General features: G+C 43.8%; 1 protein-coding gene across 1 annotated transcript in view; it reads right to left on the bottom strand.

Moving 5' to 3' along the window:
• The window catches only part of PSME4 (proteasome activator subunit 4), a 216783-nt gene that overhangs the window by 7130 nt on the left and 192071 nt on the right, over positions 1-17582 (bottom strand). The window contains exons 45-46 of the mRNA XM_074949403.1: positions 5751-5913; positions 4658-4791 (exon numbers count right to left, since the gene is read on the bottom strand). Of these exons, the coding sequence (XP_074805504.1) occupies positions 4658-4791; positions 5751-5913 (297 nt within the window). The remainder of the gene's footprint in view (positions 1-4657; positions 4792-5750; positions 5914-17582) is intronic.

Below are 17582 nucleotides of genomic sequence, written 5' to 3'. Positions count from 1 at the left end.
CGAAAGTACCGAAGAAGTATCAGTACCAAGGAGAGACGATTCTGGTACTGGGGCAATTGTCAGGTCCTTTGGAGCAAGAAACTCTTGAGGCTGTGGTACTGATGAAGGTACCTGTGTGAAAGGGGGTTGTGATAAATGAAGGGCGGGGGGTAGCTCCCTTTTATGGGCACCCAGCCAGCCAGTCAACCAGCTATAAAGTCCCTCTTGGTGTTTGTTCCCTGCTTGCTTTACCTGTAAAGGGTTAACAAAGTCCCCCGGATAAAGGAAAGGGAGTGGGCACCTGACCAAAAGAGCCAATGGGAAGGCTAGAAGTTTTTAAAATGGAAAAAACTTCCCCTTTCTCTCTGTTATTGTTTTCCAGGAAAGAGGGGAACAGGGAGCAGTTATGCTATGAGAAGCTTTAAGCCAGGTATGATCACAGATCATCCGATCATACCTAGAACTACTTATTTGGAACTCCCAAATGTGTAAGCAGATTAGGAATGTTTAGAAAGACGCGATTAGGTTATTTCTTTTATTTCTTATTAGCTTGTGGACTCCTCTGTGCTAACCCCAGATGCTTCTGTTTGCTTGTAACCTTTAAACTGAACCCCCAAGAAAGCTATTTTGGGTGCTTAATTTTTGGAATTGTTCTTTTTAAATCTAGCAAAAGCCTAAGTTCCATATGTATTTTCTTTCTTTTTCTTTTTAATAAAATTTACCTTTTTTAAGAACAGGACTGGATTTTTGGTGTTCGAAGAGGTTTGTGCATATGATGTTTAATTATGTAAGGGGACTGTTGCCCCCTTACTAACATTCAGTGGGGGTGTTTAGTTGCTAGCTCCCAGTACTAAAAAAGGGGAAGGGTTGATGGGAAATCAGGACCCTGAGACTGACAGCCCCCAGGAACAATGGGGAGAGGCCAATGCTCCAGGTCAGCCTAAATGACAGGGCGGGCAGGCTAATCAGGGAGTCAGGAGGCCAGGGAGGTCCCGTCCTCCGTGTAAGCTGGAATTGCCTGGGTCAGACAGAGTGGGGCCGAGCTAAGGAGAAAGCAGGGGCCTGAACTTAACTGGGGAGATGAGCTGTGCCAGATCCAGAGGGACCAGAAAAGCAGCCCGGAGAGAGGAGACCCTGTCCTGGGAACAGAGCTGCAGCCCCAAAGCCAGAGGCACAGGCCAGAGAGAGCAGACTTGCCCTGGGAGGAGAATTGCAGCAACCAGAGCCACAGGGGCCAGAAAAGCAGCCCAGGAAGCAGGTCACTGCTGGGTGCAGAGTCACAGAAGCAGCCTGCAGAGCAGACCTGTCCTGGGAGCAGATCTGTAGCAACCAGAGGCAGAGGGGCCAAAGAAGCAGCCCAGGGAGCTGGAGGCAGAGCAGCAGCAGCAGCAATGCTGAGACAGAGTGGTGGAGCTGGGGCAGGAGCAGTCCGGAGCTGGGTGCGGTGAGCAGCTGGGGAGAGCGAGGGGGATCCTGGGCAGCGGGCCCAGCACAGGGAGACACCTCAGCCAAGAGGCTCTGCAGGCCAGGCTTGGATCGTAACCCCGAAAGGGCGGGGACAACGCTGGGAAGAAGGGTCCTACCACTTAGAGCCTGAGAGCGTGTGGCCACCACCAGAGCAAATGTCCAACCCACAGCATCCCTGCAGCACAGCCAGGGCCTGAGAAGGCGGCCTGGGACTTACAAGGAACAGACTGTGAACTGCCCGGACATTCCAGAGACACTGTTTGTGATGTTCCCTGCACAGAAAGGGTTGATGTGTTTCCTTTAACCTTTCCCTTATTCTTTTTAAAATTAAGTGTTGATTAAATAACTTGCATTTGCTTTAACTTGTATGTAAGGTCAATGGGTCAGAGAAGTGCCCAGGGCAGAGAGTACATCCCGGAGTGGGGACACCCTAGCCCCTGTCCTAGGTGACCACAGCAGGGTTGGGGGTTGAGCCCCCCAGGAATCCGGGGCCCAGCCTTGTTGGGGTTACGAGGACTCTGCCAGACAGGAGAGTGGAAGGGGAGTCCTCAAGGGCCGGGAGGCCACTGGGTAAAGGAAGTGGGAGTGACGACTCAGATCCTTTCCCTAGCCCACTTCACCGGGGTAGTGCAGAAGCCAGGAAAGTTCCCCACAATAGTGGGACTATTCCCCCGCTTACAATTAGCTGGGGTTAACAGCTAATTTTCTTTGTTTTCTTTCTCAGCTCTTCCCCGGAGGGGAGTGAAAGGGCTTGACGGTACCCCACAGGAAGGAATTCTCAAGTGTGCCTTCCTGGGTCCCAAGGGGTTTGAATTTGGGTGGTGGCAGCATCTACCCATCCAAGGTCAGAGAGAAGCTGTAACCTTGGGAGTTTAATGCAAGCCTGGAGTGGCCAGTATTAATGTTTAAAAATCCTTGTGGGCCACCACCTTCTGCACTTGAAGTGCCAAAGTGGAGAATCAGCCTTGACAGCAATACAGAGAACTGTGGCAGTAACAGGGGACCTTGCGGTACCAGTAGGAAAGGAGCCAACAGAGAGCATGCCGAGGATGGCATGACAATCTGCAGTGCAGTGTCTGTGCTATTGAACATAGGGCCAGCAGGTGGCACTGTTGCCTTTTGTACTGCAGAGTTGCTTGGTACCGAGCTCTTTGTCTGTGCTGCCAGTGCCGGGGTGGAGGAGGCAGTCTTCTGTCTGCCCTCCTTCTCAGAGCCTGCCTGCTAAGGTCTGTGGCTGTGACGGTACCGCCGGTACTGGAAGTCCCTGCTGACTCAACGGTACTAAGCCATGGTTTGTTCGGTACCAATGTGGTGGACGGAGTCGGGGAATGTTTCCTCTTTGATGTGGTCTTGGTAAGGGGAGTGTTAGCTCTCCTCTTTCCACATCCTTCAGGAGATAGGTCCCTTCCTTTCCGGGTGGAGGAGGTGGGTCTGTCAGAAGCCGCCTGCGGTGATAGGGTGGCAGGAGAAGTTTGCAAGCCCGGGTCTGAGGCGGGATGGAGGGACTTCTCCATTAGGATAAGTTTCAGTTTAAGATCCCTCACTTTCCTTGTCTGGGTCTTAAGACTGTGGCAAGGGGTGCACTTCTGGGGCACATAAGTTCCCCAGGCACCAGAGACACGGCGAGTGTCCACCAGAAAGCGGAATTGCCTCGCGACAGGAGAGGCAGCGTTTAAAGCCAGGCGACCCGGGCATTCTGACGAAAAATAATGTCCCTTAAGAGGACGAAAGGAAAATTTTTTATTTATTTTTAATGGGCAGAAAAAGAAATAGAGGGTTCTTAACCAACTACCCTAACTACACTAAACTACTTGACTAATTTAATTAAACTAAATCTGAGATAAAAGCGAGAGCGCGCACTGCTGGAGCCCTGACTTGAACCAAGGGCTGCTGAGAAGGAACTGGTGGATGAAAGGGTCACACAGCACCAGTTAATTGCCACTGGAGGTGAGATGGGGAGCGTGCGTGTGCAGCCCAGCCAGATACTGCTATCAAAATTCTCTGACTAGAGGTGCAGGGTGCATAATCACCTAAAGTGGAGCACCCACAGAGACTCCACTTGAAGAAGAACAGGTAGTTCTATATTTGGATGACACTCCTCAACTAGCATTTGTATACATTTAGACAGTTGGACAGTCTGGAACGGACCCCCAAAAATTCATCCAGTCCAGATCTGTAAGATTTCAGAATTTACAACTAGTTTTGAATTCTAATCTCTCTAGATCAGTGTTGTCAAGGCTCTTAAGTATAGTGAAAGAACCTTTGCTTGTTGGTTTTTTGTTTTGTTTTGCAAACTTTGGAGACCTATGATAAATTCTTATTAATTTTGATCAAAATAGTTTTCTTCCCTCCTCTCAGTTTTCAGTCTTGTTGATCCTGCTGTAGGGGCTCAGGCTCTGCTGGGTTTTTCCGTGTTGGACAGACAGATGGTAAAAGGTTGAAACAATAATTTTTGTTCAGTCACATACAACTTGCAAAGTGGGTGGGAGATCAAACTTTTACGGGGACATTCCAGAGATATCGTCTCCTATTATTATTTAGTATATCTCGTTTGGTGCACCGCAAAGGCAAAATAATTATATGCACTCTCCAGATTTAATTTTTGTAATCCAGTAAAAGTCAGCCCTAGCAGAACTGGTTAGCTCTTTCAAGGAAATTCCCCTCCACAAAGTTTAAACACTATAGTTAATAACAATAATATAGTTGAATTGCTAGCAACAGCTACAGGTAAAGATGCTTAAGTATTTCCATTCAAAGCCCCTTTTTTGAGTTGCTCACAAAAGTTTCCAGTACTTTCATCTATCAGGCTGCAATTTTATAGGCCCTGGTCTCTACCCAATGATTTTGTTTGCTTTATTTAGTTTAGTTTGTGTAAAAACTATGTTAGTCATTTTTGAGTACAAGGAGAGTGAAGGAATTTCCCCATTATAAATAAAACTCTCTCAGCTTTCTACTTAATTTATTTTTGGCTCTAGTGTAGAAATGACTGAGGCAGAATAGAAATATGGCAAGGAATTGGCATGCTTTCATAAGGTACCTTTAAGTTAAAGCACGTTTGGAATTAGCAAAGTTATGAGCTTTTGAAGAAAAAATGTCACACCGTGACATATATTCCTTCACTGTCTTTCTTCAGGAAGCTAATGTAAGGATGATAGACATGTTTTAGATTAGAGTAAGCAGAAAAAAATAAATAGGATCAGACTATTTTTACCTCAATAGGCTGAGGATCATTCAGGTGGGCACTGAGGTCCATCAGAAGCTGGGGCATCCAAGTGGGTACATCATAAGGGCTTGACAAAATACATGCACTAAGTCCAAGCACACCAGCATGGCGCTTAACCAAGTCTGCAATGAAAAGACCGTAATATACATGTGGCAGGATATAAATCTTTCAAAATATGTTTCCATAACACAGCCAGGCTTGAAACTTCACTTTCAGTAATTCCAGCTATTTTTAACTTATGAAAAGTACTAAAATAAATACACATTAAACGTAAGTTATCATGAGCAGTAAAGCGCAACTAACATCCATACTAGGGGAATTCTTAATCTCCACATCTTCTACCCATTACAGGCTCTTGTGAAGAATCAAAAAGGAGAGGTTATTTACCAGTTCAAGGGCTGCCTCTGCAGTGGACTCAAAAATGCCTGTACCAGTGTTCTGTAACTTTCTGGTAAACTGTTCCTATTGGGGCTCATGTAAATACAGTCTAATGGCACTGAAAGTTCTAGGGAGGGTAAGCTCTAACTTAGTTCCTTTCTCCGGCGCCTCACAGGTGAAGGTGGATGAGGCGTGTGACTGCTAAGACAACCCTCAAAGAATTACACTGACTGGTAAAATAACCATTTCCTCTTTGACGAGTCTCTGAATACATGTACATTCATGGAAATTGGTAAGCAGTACACCCTAGAATAAACCACAAAAACCTATTAACCGTCATATAACTCTGCCCTGTAGTAGTATAGTGTTATTTAACATTTATACTGTATCAGCACCCAAAGTACCTAATTGGGTTTGGGACCCCATTGTGCTAGGAGCAACACAAACATACAGGAAAAAAGTCAGATCTATAAACAAAAATGTTTTGTCGTGATGGTTTATAAACGTTTAAGTATTATAAATATTTGCATACGCAACAGATCCGTTTCTTTATGTATACTGCTTGAAGAGTCCTCCGTAACTGCAGGGCCTGTTCTAGCCATCTGGGTTGCTCACATAATAAGTTGTCTAAGGACAATGTAAATAAAGTAACTGAACCAGTTTTTTAATTTTACAGTTTGCTTCTCCAAGGCAGTGTCTTTACCTGCAGAAGGAATGGTATCCACCACTGTGCCAAGGTCTCGCTTTCTCTTTTTTGGTAGTCTTGTCTTGCAGAGCTGTTCAAAGTGAGCCTGCACTGGGCTATCCATAGTGAGGAAGTTGCACTGTAGCAGGCCACTCAGTGTGGTAGCAGCCATTTCTCTCACCTAGGAGCAGAAACATCAGCTACATCAATTACTACAGCAAACATTCATGGCTGACTTTTATTACTGCCCTGTTGGACTGATCAGTTAGATCATGTTGCCATACTGTGCTTGACAAAGGGCTTTCAAGTTTTTATCACCTCATCTTAGTAGGTCATTAAATACGATTAGTATATTAAAGAGTCACATATAAAGCAATAAACAATATTCATTTACAATTTTAAAACTGTCTTTACACAGATTGACAAAATTAGTGATCCACGACTGCAGCAAACAATAAAATTTCAGTGTCAAACCTGTGTTGTAAGCTAAAACAGCAACTGATTTTGAATTTTGAAAAATAGTCATGTGTGATAAATATATAATCCAAAACAATTTATAATAATGCTACTGTGATTTTATAGAAAATATATAAATAGTACAACTATTATAGAGATACCTGCTTTGTCCACTAATGAAATCGGTACACTAAGATCAGTTTACACAGGGGAAAATATACTTTTATCCAAAGTGTTTCATTTCTGTCCTTGCTACATATGAAACCTTTACAATCCACAGTTTAGGATGAACATCTTGGAGGTATGCAAATTTAAGAATGTTTATATTCATGATATCTATTATCCTAGCTGAATCTTGGGAAATTTACCAGGCCATCCTGTATTAAGACTGAATTATGACAATACTCTTCATAATGCTGTAACTCTTGCTGATGTTTATAAGCAATGTTGGGTTATTAGGCAATAATATTATGTCAGTAGTGTGCAGTCACTGACTCAGTTGTATAGCCTTCCAGTATTCATTTTACTCCCTTGAGCCTTGGTCAATCCATCAAACTGACTTGTAAAAATAGATATGACAGAGACATGCACCACTCTTTTGTAACTAAGTTACCAAAAGTACAAGCCAAATCAATTTCAGCTAATTACCCACAAATTCACAATGCTACAATCTTTTTTAAAACTTCACTGGGTTTAATTATATCTGAAGACAATTAAATTACTCTTTACTTACAAAAACAGCTTCGCCTACTCAGTGTTACTACATCACTCCTAATAAGCCATTAAAATTAGTGAAATACATAAAAAAATTAACAAATTGTAGAAACACAGGTTCTGTCTTGTCATCTCAAATTTGGTCCTGTCGTAACAAGCCCATTGCTATTAAAAATCGAGGTGTATGGGCTGACCATAAGAAAATTTTAACATTTAAAAATCTGAAAGCCTAATTAGCTTATTAAAATGTGGTCAGCAGTTGCCTCATTTACTGATAAGTACATACTGTTATACTTACACTAAACAGAACGCACATCTATCTAGAGTACAAACACCTACCCACGCTCTGAATCCAATGTAGCAGATTATAATAAATTATATCCTTGAACATAATGTTCTGAACCTCCACAAAGCAATAAAGTATAGCAGCAAGTGCTGTAATAATTAAACATAGTAAGTTAACAATAGGCTCTTGAGGCTTCCTTCCATTTACATTTCCACAGCATATTATTCAAATGTGATCCTCGTTATTAATAGTGGAAAGTATGAAGTGAAATAGTCTGCCAGTACTGTTTATCAGCAATTTATGAGCCTCTTAAGGACTAAGCTGTTAAATGAAACATGAAGTGCTAATGCAAATCCCAGAATAGGTGGAAGCCTGGCTGTAAAGTGAGCAGGCTCACTAGGTACCTAATCATTTACATCACTGTTCACTGTATTAGAATCCATTTTCAATATTGTCAAATCAACCTTACTAATGGCAATATTTTGCTGCAACGAACACATAGAAACAAAGTCCTTAAAAATCACATTAATAAAGTATAATTTTATACATATGTACTGCAATGCCCATTAACATCTCTCATAGTTAAGAATTTATAAGCCATTAGGCCTATATGATGATCTAAAAGCTACAGAGTAGAAACATTCAGTGGAATACTTTCCCATGCATCAGGATATTCTAACTACATTTTTTTGTAGAGGAGTCAAACTGTAGCAGTTGGCTTTCTTGTATCTAAAAGCAAGTAATACGTGTTTAATGACACACTGAAAATTAAAACAAAAAATTCAGACGACAAGGAAAAGTTGTAGTGGAGTACTCTCAATGTACTATTTGCTGTAAGAAGCTAAAGACACTCAAGTTTCTTAAAAGGGAAATTGCAGTGTAATAAAAAGATTTTAAGCAGTATATTTAACTACATAAAGAATAAATTAGTGAAGAACTTTTGTAGTATATAAAGTACAAAAAAAAGAAGAAAAGTATGAAGCTGCCATTTTGACAGTCTCCTAAATTAGATCAGGACTGAGAAAATTAAAGTCCCATTAAAAAACACTCTAAATTAGATAGATTCAATGTTGTCTTACAGTAAATTATGTACTTTTTATGTGTTTTGGTTGATTTAACAGCTGTTTTAACATTGACTCCATGAACAACTAACAAAACATCTTAACTCTTTAAGGGACCATTTACCCAGACTAGATGTTTCAATTTCACAGATTTTAATACCAGAATGGATAAGTTATAAACAAACTAGGCAGCTGCCTAGGCGGTATAGTCTTCCTAGGGAAACGGGGGCCAACCTGAGTGGCACCGCAATACTGCATGTCAGGTTACAATGCTACTAACTCAAATTTGGCCTACCTGCCCCTCCGTCATTATGGGGGTGCGGCTGGGCTCACTGCACGCCCCCCCACCCCAGTTGAGAACTTCTTTTCTGGGAACAGGAGGGGATGGCAGACTGAACTTTTGCCTAGGCCAGCAGACTGTCTTGAGCAGTCTTTGACAATGGACCATGATAATGATCTAGTTTGACCTCCTACGTAACACAGGCAGTAGAACTCCAAATGCTAATTCACATATCAAGCCTAATTACCTGTGGCTGAACTAAAATCATTTGAAAATTACCATTAAGGACTTCAAGGGATAGAGAATCTACCACATCCCTTGATAAGATGTTCCAGTGGTTACTTACCCTCACTTAAAAATCTGTGCTGAATTTTCAGTTTTATTTTTTTAGCTTACTTCATCTTTCTAGTCACTAGATTTTTTTTTTCTAATACCTTTGTCTGCTAGATTAAAGAATCCAGATATTTTCTCCTTGGAGGTACTTTGAGACCATGATCAAGTCATGTTTAAACTTCTCTTCAATAAACTATAGACTGAGGTCCTTTAGCTTCTCATTGTAAGATGCATTTTCCAGACCTCAAATAATTCTTGTAGCTCTTCTCTGAATCCTTTCCAACTTTTCCCAACATCCTTTTTTAAGTGTGGACACCAGAAGTGGATATAGTATTTCAGTAGTGGTCTCACCAATGCTACAGGCAATATCACCTCCCTACTTTTACTCTGTATTTCTCCAAGGATCCTTCCAAGGATCATGAGCCATGGTATTACACCAGAGTTTATGTTCCTTTGGTCATCTACCATGATACCTAAAAAAGATACAGTGGATGAGGTAACATCTTTTATTGGACCAACTTCTGTTGGTGGAAGGGACAAGCTTTCAAGTTTCACAGAGAGACCATCTTGGGCCTTGTCTACACTACAGAGTTTTGTCGACACAAGTTAAGCCGACAATCAAAACTGGTATAATTACATCGCTTGTGCATGTTCACAGTATACTCCTTCTGTCAGCAGAGTGTATCCACACTTGGTACTGTAGCATTGACAAAGAGAGCAGAGCACGGTGGACAGCCATCCCACCGTCCTACTTGACACCTTCTGCAGCTAAGAGTTGTGGAGCGGGTCGTCCCATGATGCAGTTCTTTCTGTCCCAGAATTCCATGGGATTCTGACTGCATTTCGCGGCATTTTTCAATGGCCTGTTTATTGTGTACCCGCCATCTTTGTGTGAAAGGATGGATCCCGCACCGCTCTCTACTGTTGTAGTCATTGTTATGAATACATTGCAGATGGTCATGCAGTATATCATAAAAAGAAAAGGAGTACTTGTGGCACCTTAGAGACTAACCAATTTATTTGAGCATGAGCTTTCGTGAGCTACAGCTCACTTCATCGGATGCATACTGTGGAAACTGCAGAAGACATTATATACACAGAGACCATGAAACAATACCTCCTCCCACCCCACTCTCCTGCTGATAATAGCTTATCTAAAGTGATCATCAAGTTGGGCCATTTCCAGCACAAATCCAGGTTTTCGGCGGAGGGTGAGAAAACCTGGATTTGTGCTGGAAATGGCCCAACTTGATGATCACTTTAGATAAGCTATTATCAGCAGGAGAGTGGGGTGGGAGGAGGTATTGTTTCATGGTCTCTGTGTATATAATGTCTTCTGCAGTTTCCACAGTATGCATCCGATGAAGTGAGCTGTAGCTCATGAAAGCTCATGCTCAAATAAATTGGTTAGTCTCTAAGGTGCCACAAGTACTCCTTTTCTTTTTGCGAATACAGACTAACACGGCTATTACTCTGAAATCTGGCAGTATATCATGAGCACCCAATCTGAACAGGAATCAGAGTTGCCTGACCTGCTGTATGTCATGGAAAGAAACACCACCAGATTACTTTTGGCATTCACGGAGCAGCTGAACACAGTGGATTGTGGAATACGACTTTGGCAGACTAAAAGTACGCTGGTACTGCTCCATAATATTTGTGAGGCTCAGAGTGAAAAGTTTCCCCCAGGGTGGAGAAGCCAGATACCAGCGCTATTAGAGGGGCTATTCGAATCAGGGAGGTTTTGAGGTGATATTTTGATAACGAGCCCTAGTAATGTAAGTCTTTCTATACAGCACTCTGCCATGCTTTGTTAACTTGCCGCCTTGCATGAAAATTGTGATGATTCCCGATTGGGATTTGTAGTCAGCAAATGATCACCACTATGTATTATTACCAACAGCAACCACCACATGTAGGAGACAAATAAAGATTGGTTATCTTTCAGAGAGTTTGTTTTTATTAAATACTAATTAACAACACATGAAAGGCTTGGTGGGAAGGCAGGTAACAATGAAGGGCAGTATAGGCTCTCATAGCTGTGTGTAAGTCCAGCTATCGTTTTGGAAGTTGTCCGATGGGGGTGGCATGAATGGGGTACCAAGATGTTCCGGGAAGTTGCAAGGAATGTGTGGGAGGAGTTTGGGGAGGGCATGGAAAGCAGTTCTGTATCAGCTGGGATGGGAGGGAAGCATGCATGTGTTCTGCCTGGAGAGTTAGGGACTTCAACATCTCCATTTGCTCCTCCTTCACTTTTATCATCCACTCCTGGTCCTTTACAATGCACTCCTCACTCTCCTTTCTGTCCTGACTTTCCATTTTAAATTTTTCCTTCAGGGTCTCTCTCCGCTCCCTGCGTCCACTTTTTATGGCCTCTGAGGATTGAAGCACCTCTTGGAACGTGTCCTTCCTGCTCCGCCTTGGTCACTTCCTTATCTGGCAGAGGCACTCTGCTGGTGTGTAGGGGTACCCCTGAATGTCACATCTGTGTATTGTTTCTTGTGCTTCTGCAGAATTATGATGGTCACGCACAACAACGAAACATTATAGTAAAATATACCTCTTAATATATCAATCACTTTCTCACTGTCCCTTGGCAAGTGTACATCTTAGCGAAAACCCTAAACTTGGTGAGTTCAGCCCAGGTGGGTGTTGGGCGTTCAAGATGGGGCAAAGGGTCTTGGTGGTTTTTAAGGGGATCATTGCTAGCGAGTAGAGACATACTGTAAATTCTGCCACCATTTTCCACAGGCGGGGATCACTGACGCGGATATCTCACTCCTGAGGGTAAGCAAGGGTGCATCTCCTGCATGCATGTGGCTTCAGACCAGGTCCCTATGCTGCTTGCCTGTGTGCTGTTTTGTTCCCTGCACAAGTGATTGCCAAGTGGCATGGGAAAGTTTCCTACAATGGGGGATGGAACAAAGCAGCTCTGCGAAGGAATTTTTGGCAGAGGATTGGGGAGTACCTGCAGGAAAGTTTCCTACAGATCTCTCTGGAAGATGCCCGTGAAATCTCAATGTGCGTTAACATGTTCCATTGCACTGCTTAGCTGCACAGGGAAATGTCCAGCACACAGAAACACAGCTAGTATTCTACATTTCTATCCCTTAACCCACTTCTAGCACATAACAAAGCAAAGGACAGCTCTATCTCATATAACCGAGTAGCATTAACTGAGAAAGATCACTTACCAGAGCTCCCCTCTCCTGCATCATGCGTGCCAGATACAGAGTGGTGGGACTGGCTAGAGCCCTTCTGGGTGGAGAAGAGGTCCTGGCTCACCACGGTACTAGATCACCCTGTCACCTGTCCCATATTGTCATCCAACTCGACCCCTTGTCCACCACTTTGTCCTTGGGGTTGAGTCTGCTGTCCGCTGTCTCCAGCCACCCCCGCAGTATCCCCAGGTCTCTTGGCAGTGAAGGTTGGGCCCAGCTCCTTATAGAAGAGGCACGTCTTCGGTACAGCACCAGAGCGACGGTTTGCCTCCCTTGCCTTCTGGTACGCCTGCCTCAGCTCCTTTACCTTCACATGGCACTGATGTGTGTCCCGTTCATAGCTCTTATCCAACAAGCCACGAGAAATCTGCCCGCAGGTATCTAAGTTCCTATGACTGGAGTGGAGCTGGGATTGCACAGCCTCCTCTCCCCAAAGCGCAAACAGATCCAACAATTCAGGTGTGCTCCAAGCGGGAAAGCGTTTGCTTCATGGAGCTGCCATGGTCAGCTGGGAAGATGCAATGTGAGCTGTTCACGCCGAGCAAATAGGAAGTGGAATTTCAAAAATTCCCTGGCCTTTAAAGGGGGAGGGGCGGATGCCTGCGTACCTGGGTGTAGGACAGCAGAATGCTGATGAGAGTGGTCAGGTTAGGCATTGTGGGATATCTCCTGGAGGTCATTTACAGTGACATAATCAAGTGGGATATCTACACTGATACTTTGTCGATGTAACTTTGTCGCAAAAAGGTCTACACTTCTTGTCAAGGTGGTTTTATTTTGTGAGCAAAGCAGGAGAGTTTTGTCAGCAGAGGTAGCACTGTAGCATGTATACCTCCACAGTTTTGCGGACAAAACCTGACTTTTGTCAACAGAACTGTGTAGTATAGACAAGGCCTAGGACATGGGTTTTATGGCCCATTACAACAACTTGTAACACACCCTGCTGCCTAGGAACCCGCCATTGTCCTACAACTACAGAGCTGTTCATTGCCCATTTCGTTTTAAGTGGTCACCTACAACATGCTTATGCTTAGTCTGTCCCACCTTGCACTTAGCTTGGACACTCTAGATTCCTTCTCCAGACTTGAGGAAGAGCCCTACGAAGCCTGAAAGTTTGTCCCTTCCAGCAACAGAAGTTGGTCAAAAAGAGATATTACCTCACCCACCGTGTCTCTCATGTCCTGGGACCAACACAGCTACAACAAAACTGCAAACATGAGGACTGGGCTGAGAACTGTGGAACTGATTCCTGAGGAACCCATGAGAAATACTAGAAATTTAAAAAGTCCATTAAGAGAGAAGCAAAAGAAGTGGTGGGGAGAACCATCAATTTTAGCATTTTTACTTAAAATAACCTGAAAATCCACTTCAGAACTAAGAACTTGTCTGTCACGTTTCAGCCCAGAACAAAGAGACAAGGTATACAGACTATCAGAAATGAGGTTCTATACTGAAATCACCTTCTCATTAAATATAGCACGATGAAAGCAATGCTATGGTAATTACTGAAACATACTGGAACTTGCCAATTCTTATAATGAAAAAGCAAGATTACTGCTACAGTAAAGTAAAGTTTCCATGGTAACAACATGATTGCAAGAGATTACTACACAAAATAGCTTTTGCTGATATCTACCTCGGCAGTTCAAGGACATACGTTTTATCTAATTATTTGCAAATCTATGTAACTATTAAAAGTGAACATCAATTTTTGTAAATTTTGTAAATGTGGGATTATGTGATGCATGCTTTGATTAGTACGGATAACAAATTATCTAGGCTCACAGCTCTTGTTCTACTGTAATACTATAACATGCAGTGACATGACTGATACCAAAGAGACCTGCTGGAGAATGGAGCCAGTGCATTGGGAGCAGAGGGTTAAAGTGCTGTTCTTTAAATACAAGGTGCAATCTCGCACAATTTGAAATATTAATTCTATATTTATGTTTTTTAAATTACTTGCAATTCACCTTTCACAGCTTAGATTTTCATAATAGTGAGACTTTTCAGCCCAATTTTAAACAGATTTTACACAAAAGCATGACACAAGAGGGACTTCTTGTCCTTCAAAGACGAGAAACATGTTACATGAAAATGAACTTTTAGTTAGGTATTATGGAAAAGTTGTCCTTTGCAAATAATACACAGAACAAACTGGTATTTGGGGACCAGAGGTGAAAGGGCTCAGTTCTGGCTGAAACATTAACATTTCTCACTATGATTCTGCACTGTACATTATATATTACACATTATATATATATATTCAAACCCATGTGATTTCATAAAACCCTTTTTAATATATCCAATACATTATTGGTATAATGTTAATTTAAAAAGCTTTACCGAAAGGAAGAATTTCACAAATTAGAAGCCCTGCTGATAAACATTTGAGGTTCCCATGAACGCTCTTTGTAATGCACCTAGCATTTATGCTCACGAGTGCTCTCAAGAGCACACATGCATTAAAATCACCATTTGGATTTGAATTGCTTTGATTTGTGCATCCTGAGCATTAGTAGTTTCCTAGAAACCAAATTTCTCAACATTTCTAATACACAGAGTACTGCTTTGATGGTCAGAATACTTATGGCCTATCTGTTCTCCAATGAGATACTAGGTTTTCTCAAATCAACATCTGGCTTTTAAGTTGGATGCATTTAAGTTACTTAGGAACTTGAAAAAAAACAGTTACTAACTTCCTGTAACTGTTGTTCTTCAAGATGTGTCTACTTGCTCCGAGCCCCACTGCTGGAAAGTTTTCCCCTGAGTAGTATCGTTTGGGTTGGCTCTGGTACCCCTTGGAGTCACACCCTCATAACAGTGGTATATAGGGCCCCACCGACCTGCTGTCCCCTCAGTTTCTTCTTGCTGCCTAACTCCAACAGAAGGGCAGACCGGGGTGCGGGGGGTGCGGAGCGGGTTTGGAATGGACATAAGCAACACATCTCGAAGAACAGTAGTTACAGAAGGCTAGTAACTATTTTTTCTTCTTCGAGTACTTGTTCATGTCCATTCCAATGTAGGTGACTCCCAAGCAGCTGCACCAGTCGAGAGTTTGGAGTTCATTGGCACACTGACTGTAACACTACTTGGCTGAAACCCACATCATCTCTAGCTTGCTGGGTGATGGCGTAGTGGGATGCAAAAGTGTGGACTGATGACTATGTTGCTGCCCTACAAATGTCCTAAATCATAACTTGGGCCACGAACGCAGCCGATAATGCTTGAGACTCTTGTACAAAGGGCTCTCAGTAGAGGAGCTGGGACCTTCACTAGGTTGTAGCATGTGCGGATACAGGAAATGATCCACGATGAGATTCTGTGAGCTGAGAGTGGACAGCGTTTCATTCTGTCTGCAATGGCTATAAAGAGCCGAGTAGATTTCCAAAAGAGTTCAGTCCTTTCCATGTAAAATGCTAGTGCACGCCAAACATCCAGCACATGGTGTGTCTGTTCCTCCCTGTTAGAATGTGGTTTCTTATAATGAATAGGATAGGAAGATAATCTAGTTATTATGGAATTGTGAGACTACCTTTGGCAGGAAGGCCGGGTGGGGCCGCAGCTGCATCTTGTCCTTGAAAAAGACTGTATATGGTGGTTCTGAAGTAACGGCTTGGATCTCTGAAACCCTTCTGGCTAAAGTAATGGTGGCCAGGGAGGACAGCTTCCAGAACAGATAGAGCAGAGAGCACACTGTCAGCAGTTCGAATGCAGTAGAACCTCTGACCCCCTTAGCTCCGGTGGAACTTCTTCCACTGCTCCCACCTTAGAAGCGACTGCACCTCCTGGTCCAGAAGTTGATTGTGAGAAGGTCCTTGAAGAGGGATGGGAATGGGAGGGTGGGAAGGAGGGGAACAACTGACTTGAAGAGTGTATCCCAGTTCTATCGTGTGTAGCATCCAGCGATTTGAGGTAATGCGGGCCCATCCCTACTAGAAGTGGGATAACCAGTCCACAAATATAGGAGAAATCAGATCCACACATTGTCCTGATGCATTCCAACAAAAGGCCTGCTTAGACCCTGCAGATTGCCTCAAGAGTGCGGAGAGGGAGGCAGGCATTGGGGCAGACAAGGACTGGGATGGAGAACTTCTCTTATAGCCTTTACTCCTTCTTCTGCTATAGTCTTGTCTCTGCTGTGGGGGGTAGAAGCGTGCCATGGGTTGGGGCTTAGAGTGCTTCCTGGCAGGAGCCGGTGTACGCAACTCCAGGGATTTCAGGGTGGCTCTGGAGTCTTTCAGACTAGGCAGCTTCAAGTCTGTTTGTTCAGAAAAGAGCAACTTGCCTTCAAATGGAAGGTCCTGCACAGTCTGCTGCACCTCAGAGGGCAATCCCAAGGACTGAGGCCATGAGCTTCTTCTTACGATCACAGCTGAAGCCATGGATTGGGCTGCTGAGTCTGCCACATCCAAAGCTGCCTGAAGGGACTTCCTTGCCACCGATTTCCCCTCTAAAGCTAGGGCCAAGAACTCGCCTGACTCCTGAGGCAAAAGCTCCTTGAATTTCGCTATTGCACTCCAGGAGTTGAAATCATATTGGCTCAGGAGTGCTTGCTGGTTTGCTATCCTGAGATGGAGGCCGCCAGTTGAGTACATCTTCCTGCCAAAAAGGTCTAGTTTTTTGGCATCTTTGGCCTTGGGAGTCGGCCCTTGCTGACTTTGCTGCTCCTGCTCATTTGCCACTGAAACAACCAACGAGCCCGGTGGTGTGTGCATGTATAGAAATTCATACCCTTTGGGAGGGACAAAGTATTTTATCTCCATCCTCTTTGCAATAGGTTGGAGGGATGCAGGAGTCTGCCATAAGGCCCTGATGGGGTCCAAAATTGCATCGTTCAAAGGCAGAGCCACCCACGATGGCCCTGAAGCTGCTAAGATGTCTACCAGGGCATGGAAAGATTCGGAGATCTCCTCCACCGGGCTGCCAGTGTTAGCTCCTGAATGGTGGGAGATTGTGGTACTGGGAGTGTCATTAACTCCCTCGCTACCTCAAATGCTTCCGGTGTGGATGGTAGCACCAGAGCTGTCAAACTCCGGTGGCTCTCTCTTGGTGGAGAGTCCAAAGGTGCTGGATTCAATGGTGCTCTTCCCGGGGTCGGAGTCAACAGTATCTTATGCACCGCTGGCATCTCCGAATGGCCCAGCACGAGTCACACACTGTCAGCATCTCTATGCCCCGCAGACCTTGGGGTTGGGGAATGCTCCCCGGTCAGTTTTTCTCTGATTCTTTCTTGGCATTAGTGATGGAGAGCAGTGCCGAGAGTCCCGTGCTGGAGTTGTCTTCCTTGGCACTGGAGAGGAGTGTAAATGCTAGGAGTCCCAGCCCATAGCGGAACGGCACAGTGGTGGACAAAATAAGGTAGCCCTTCCCAGAAACTTTCTGCAAAGGATTGCAGAGTACCTCCCAGATTACAAGGCGGAAAAAGACGACTCGGGAGGACATGTTTAATCAGTTAATGCGCGCCTCTGAGAGTGACAAGATGGAACTCAGAGTATG

The sequence above is a fragment of the Natator depressus genome, chromosome 3 (assembly GCF_965152275.1).
Source record: "Natator depressus isolate rNatDep1 chromosome 3, rNatDep2.hap1, whole genome shotgun sequence".
Lineage (NCBI taxonomy): Eukaryota > Metazoa > Chordata > Testudines > Cheloniidae > Natator > Natator depressus.
Note: the sequence above shows the minus strand (reverse complement) of the source record. Positions and strands in the feature narration are given on the sequence as shown.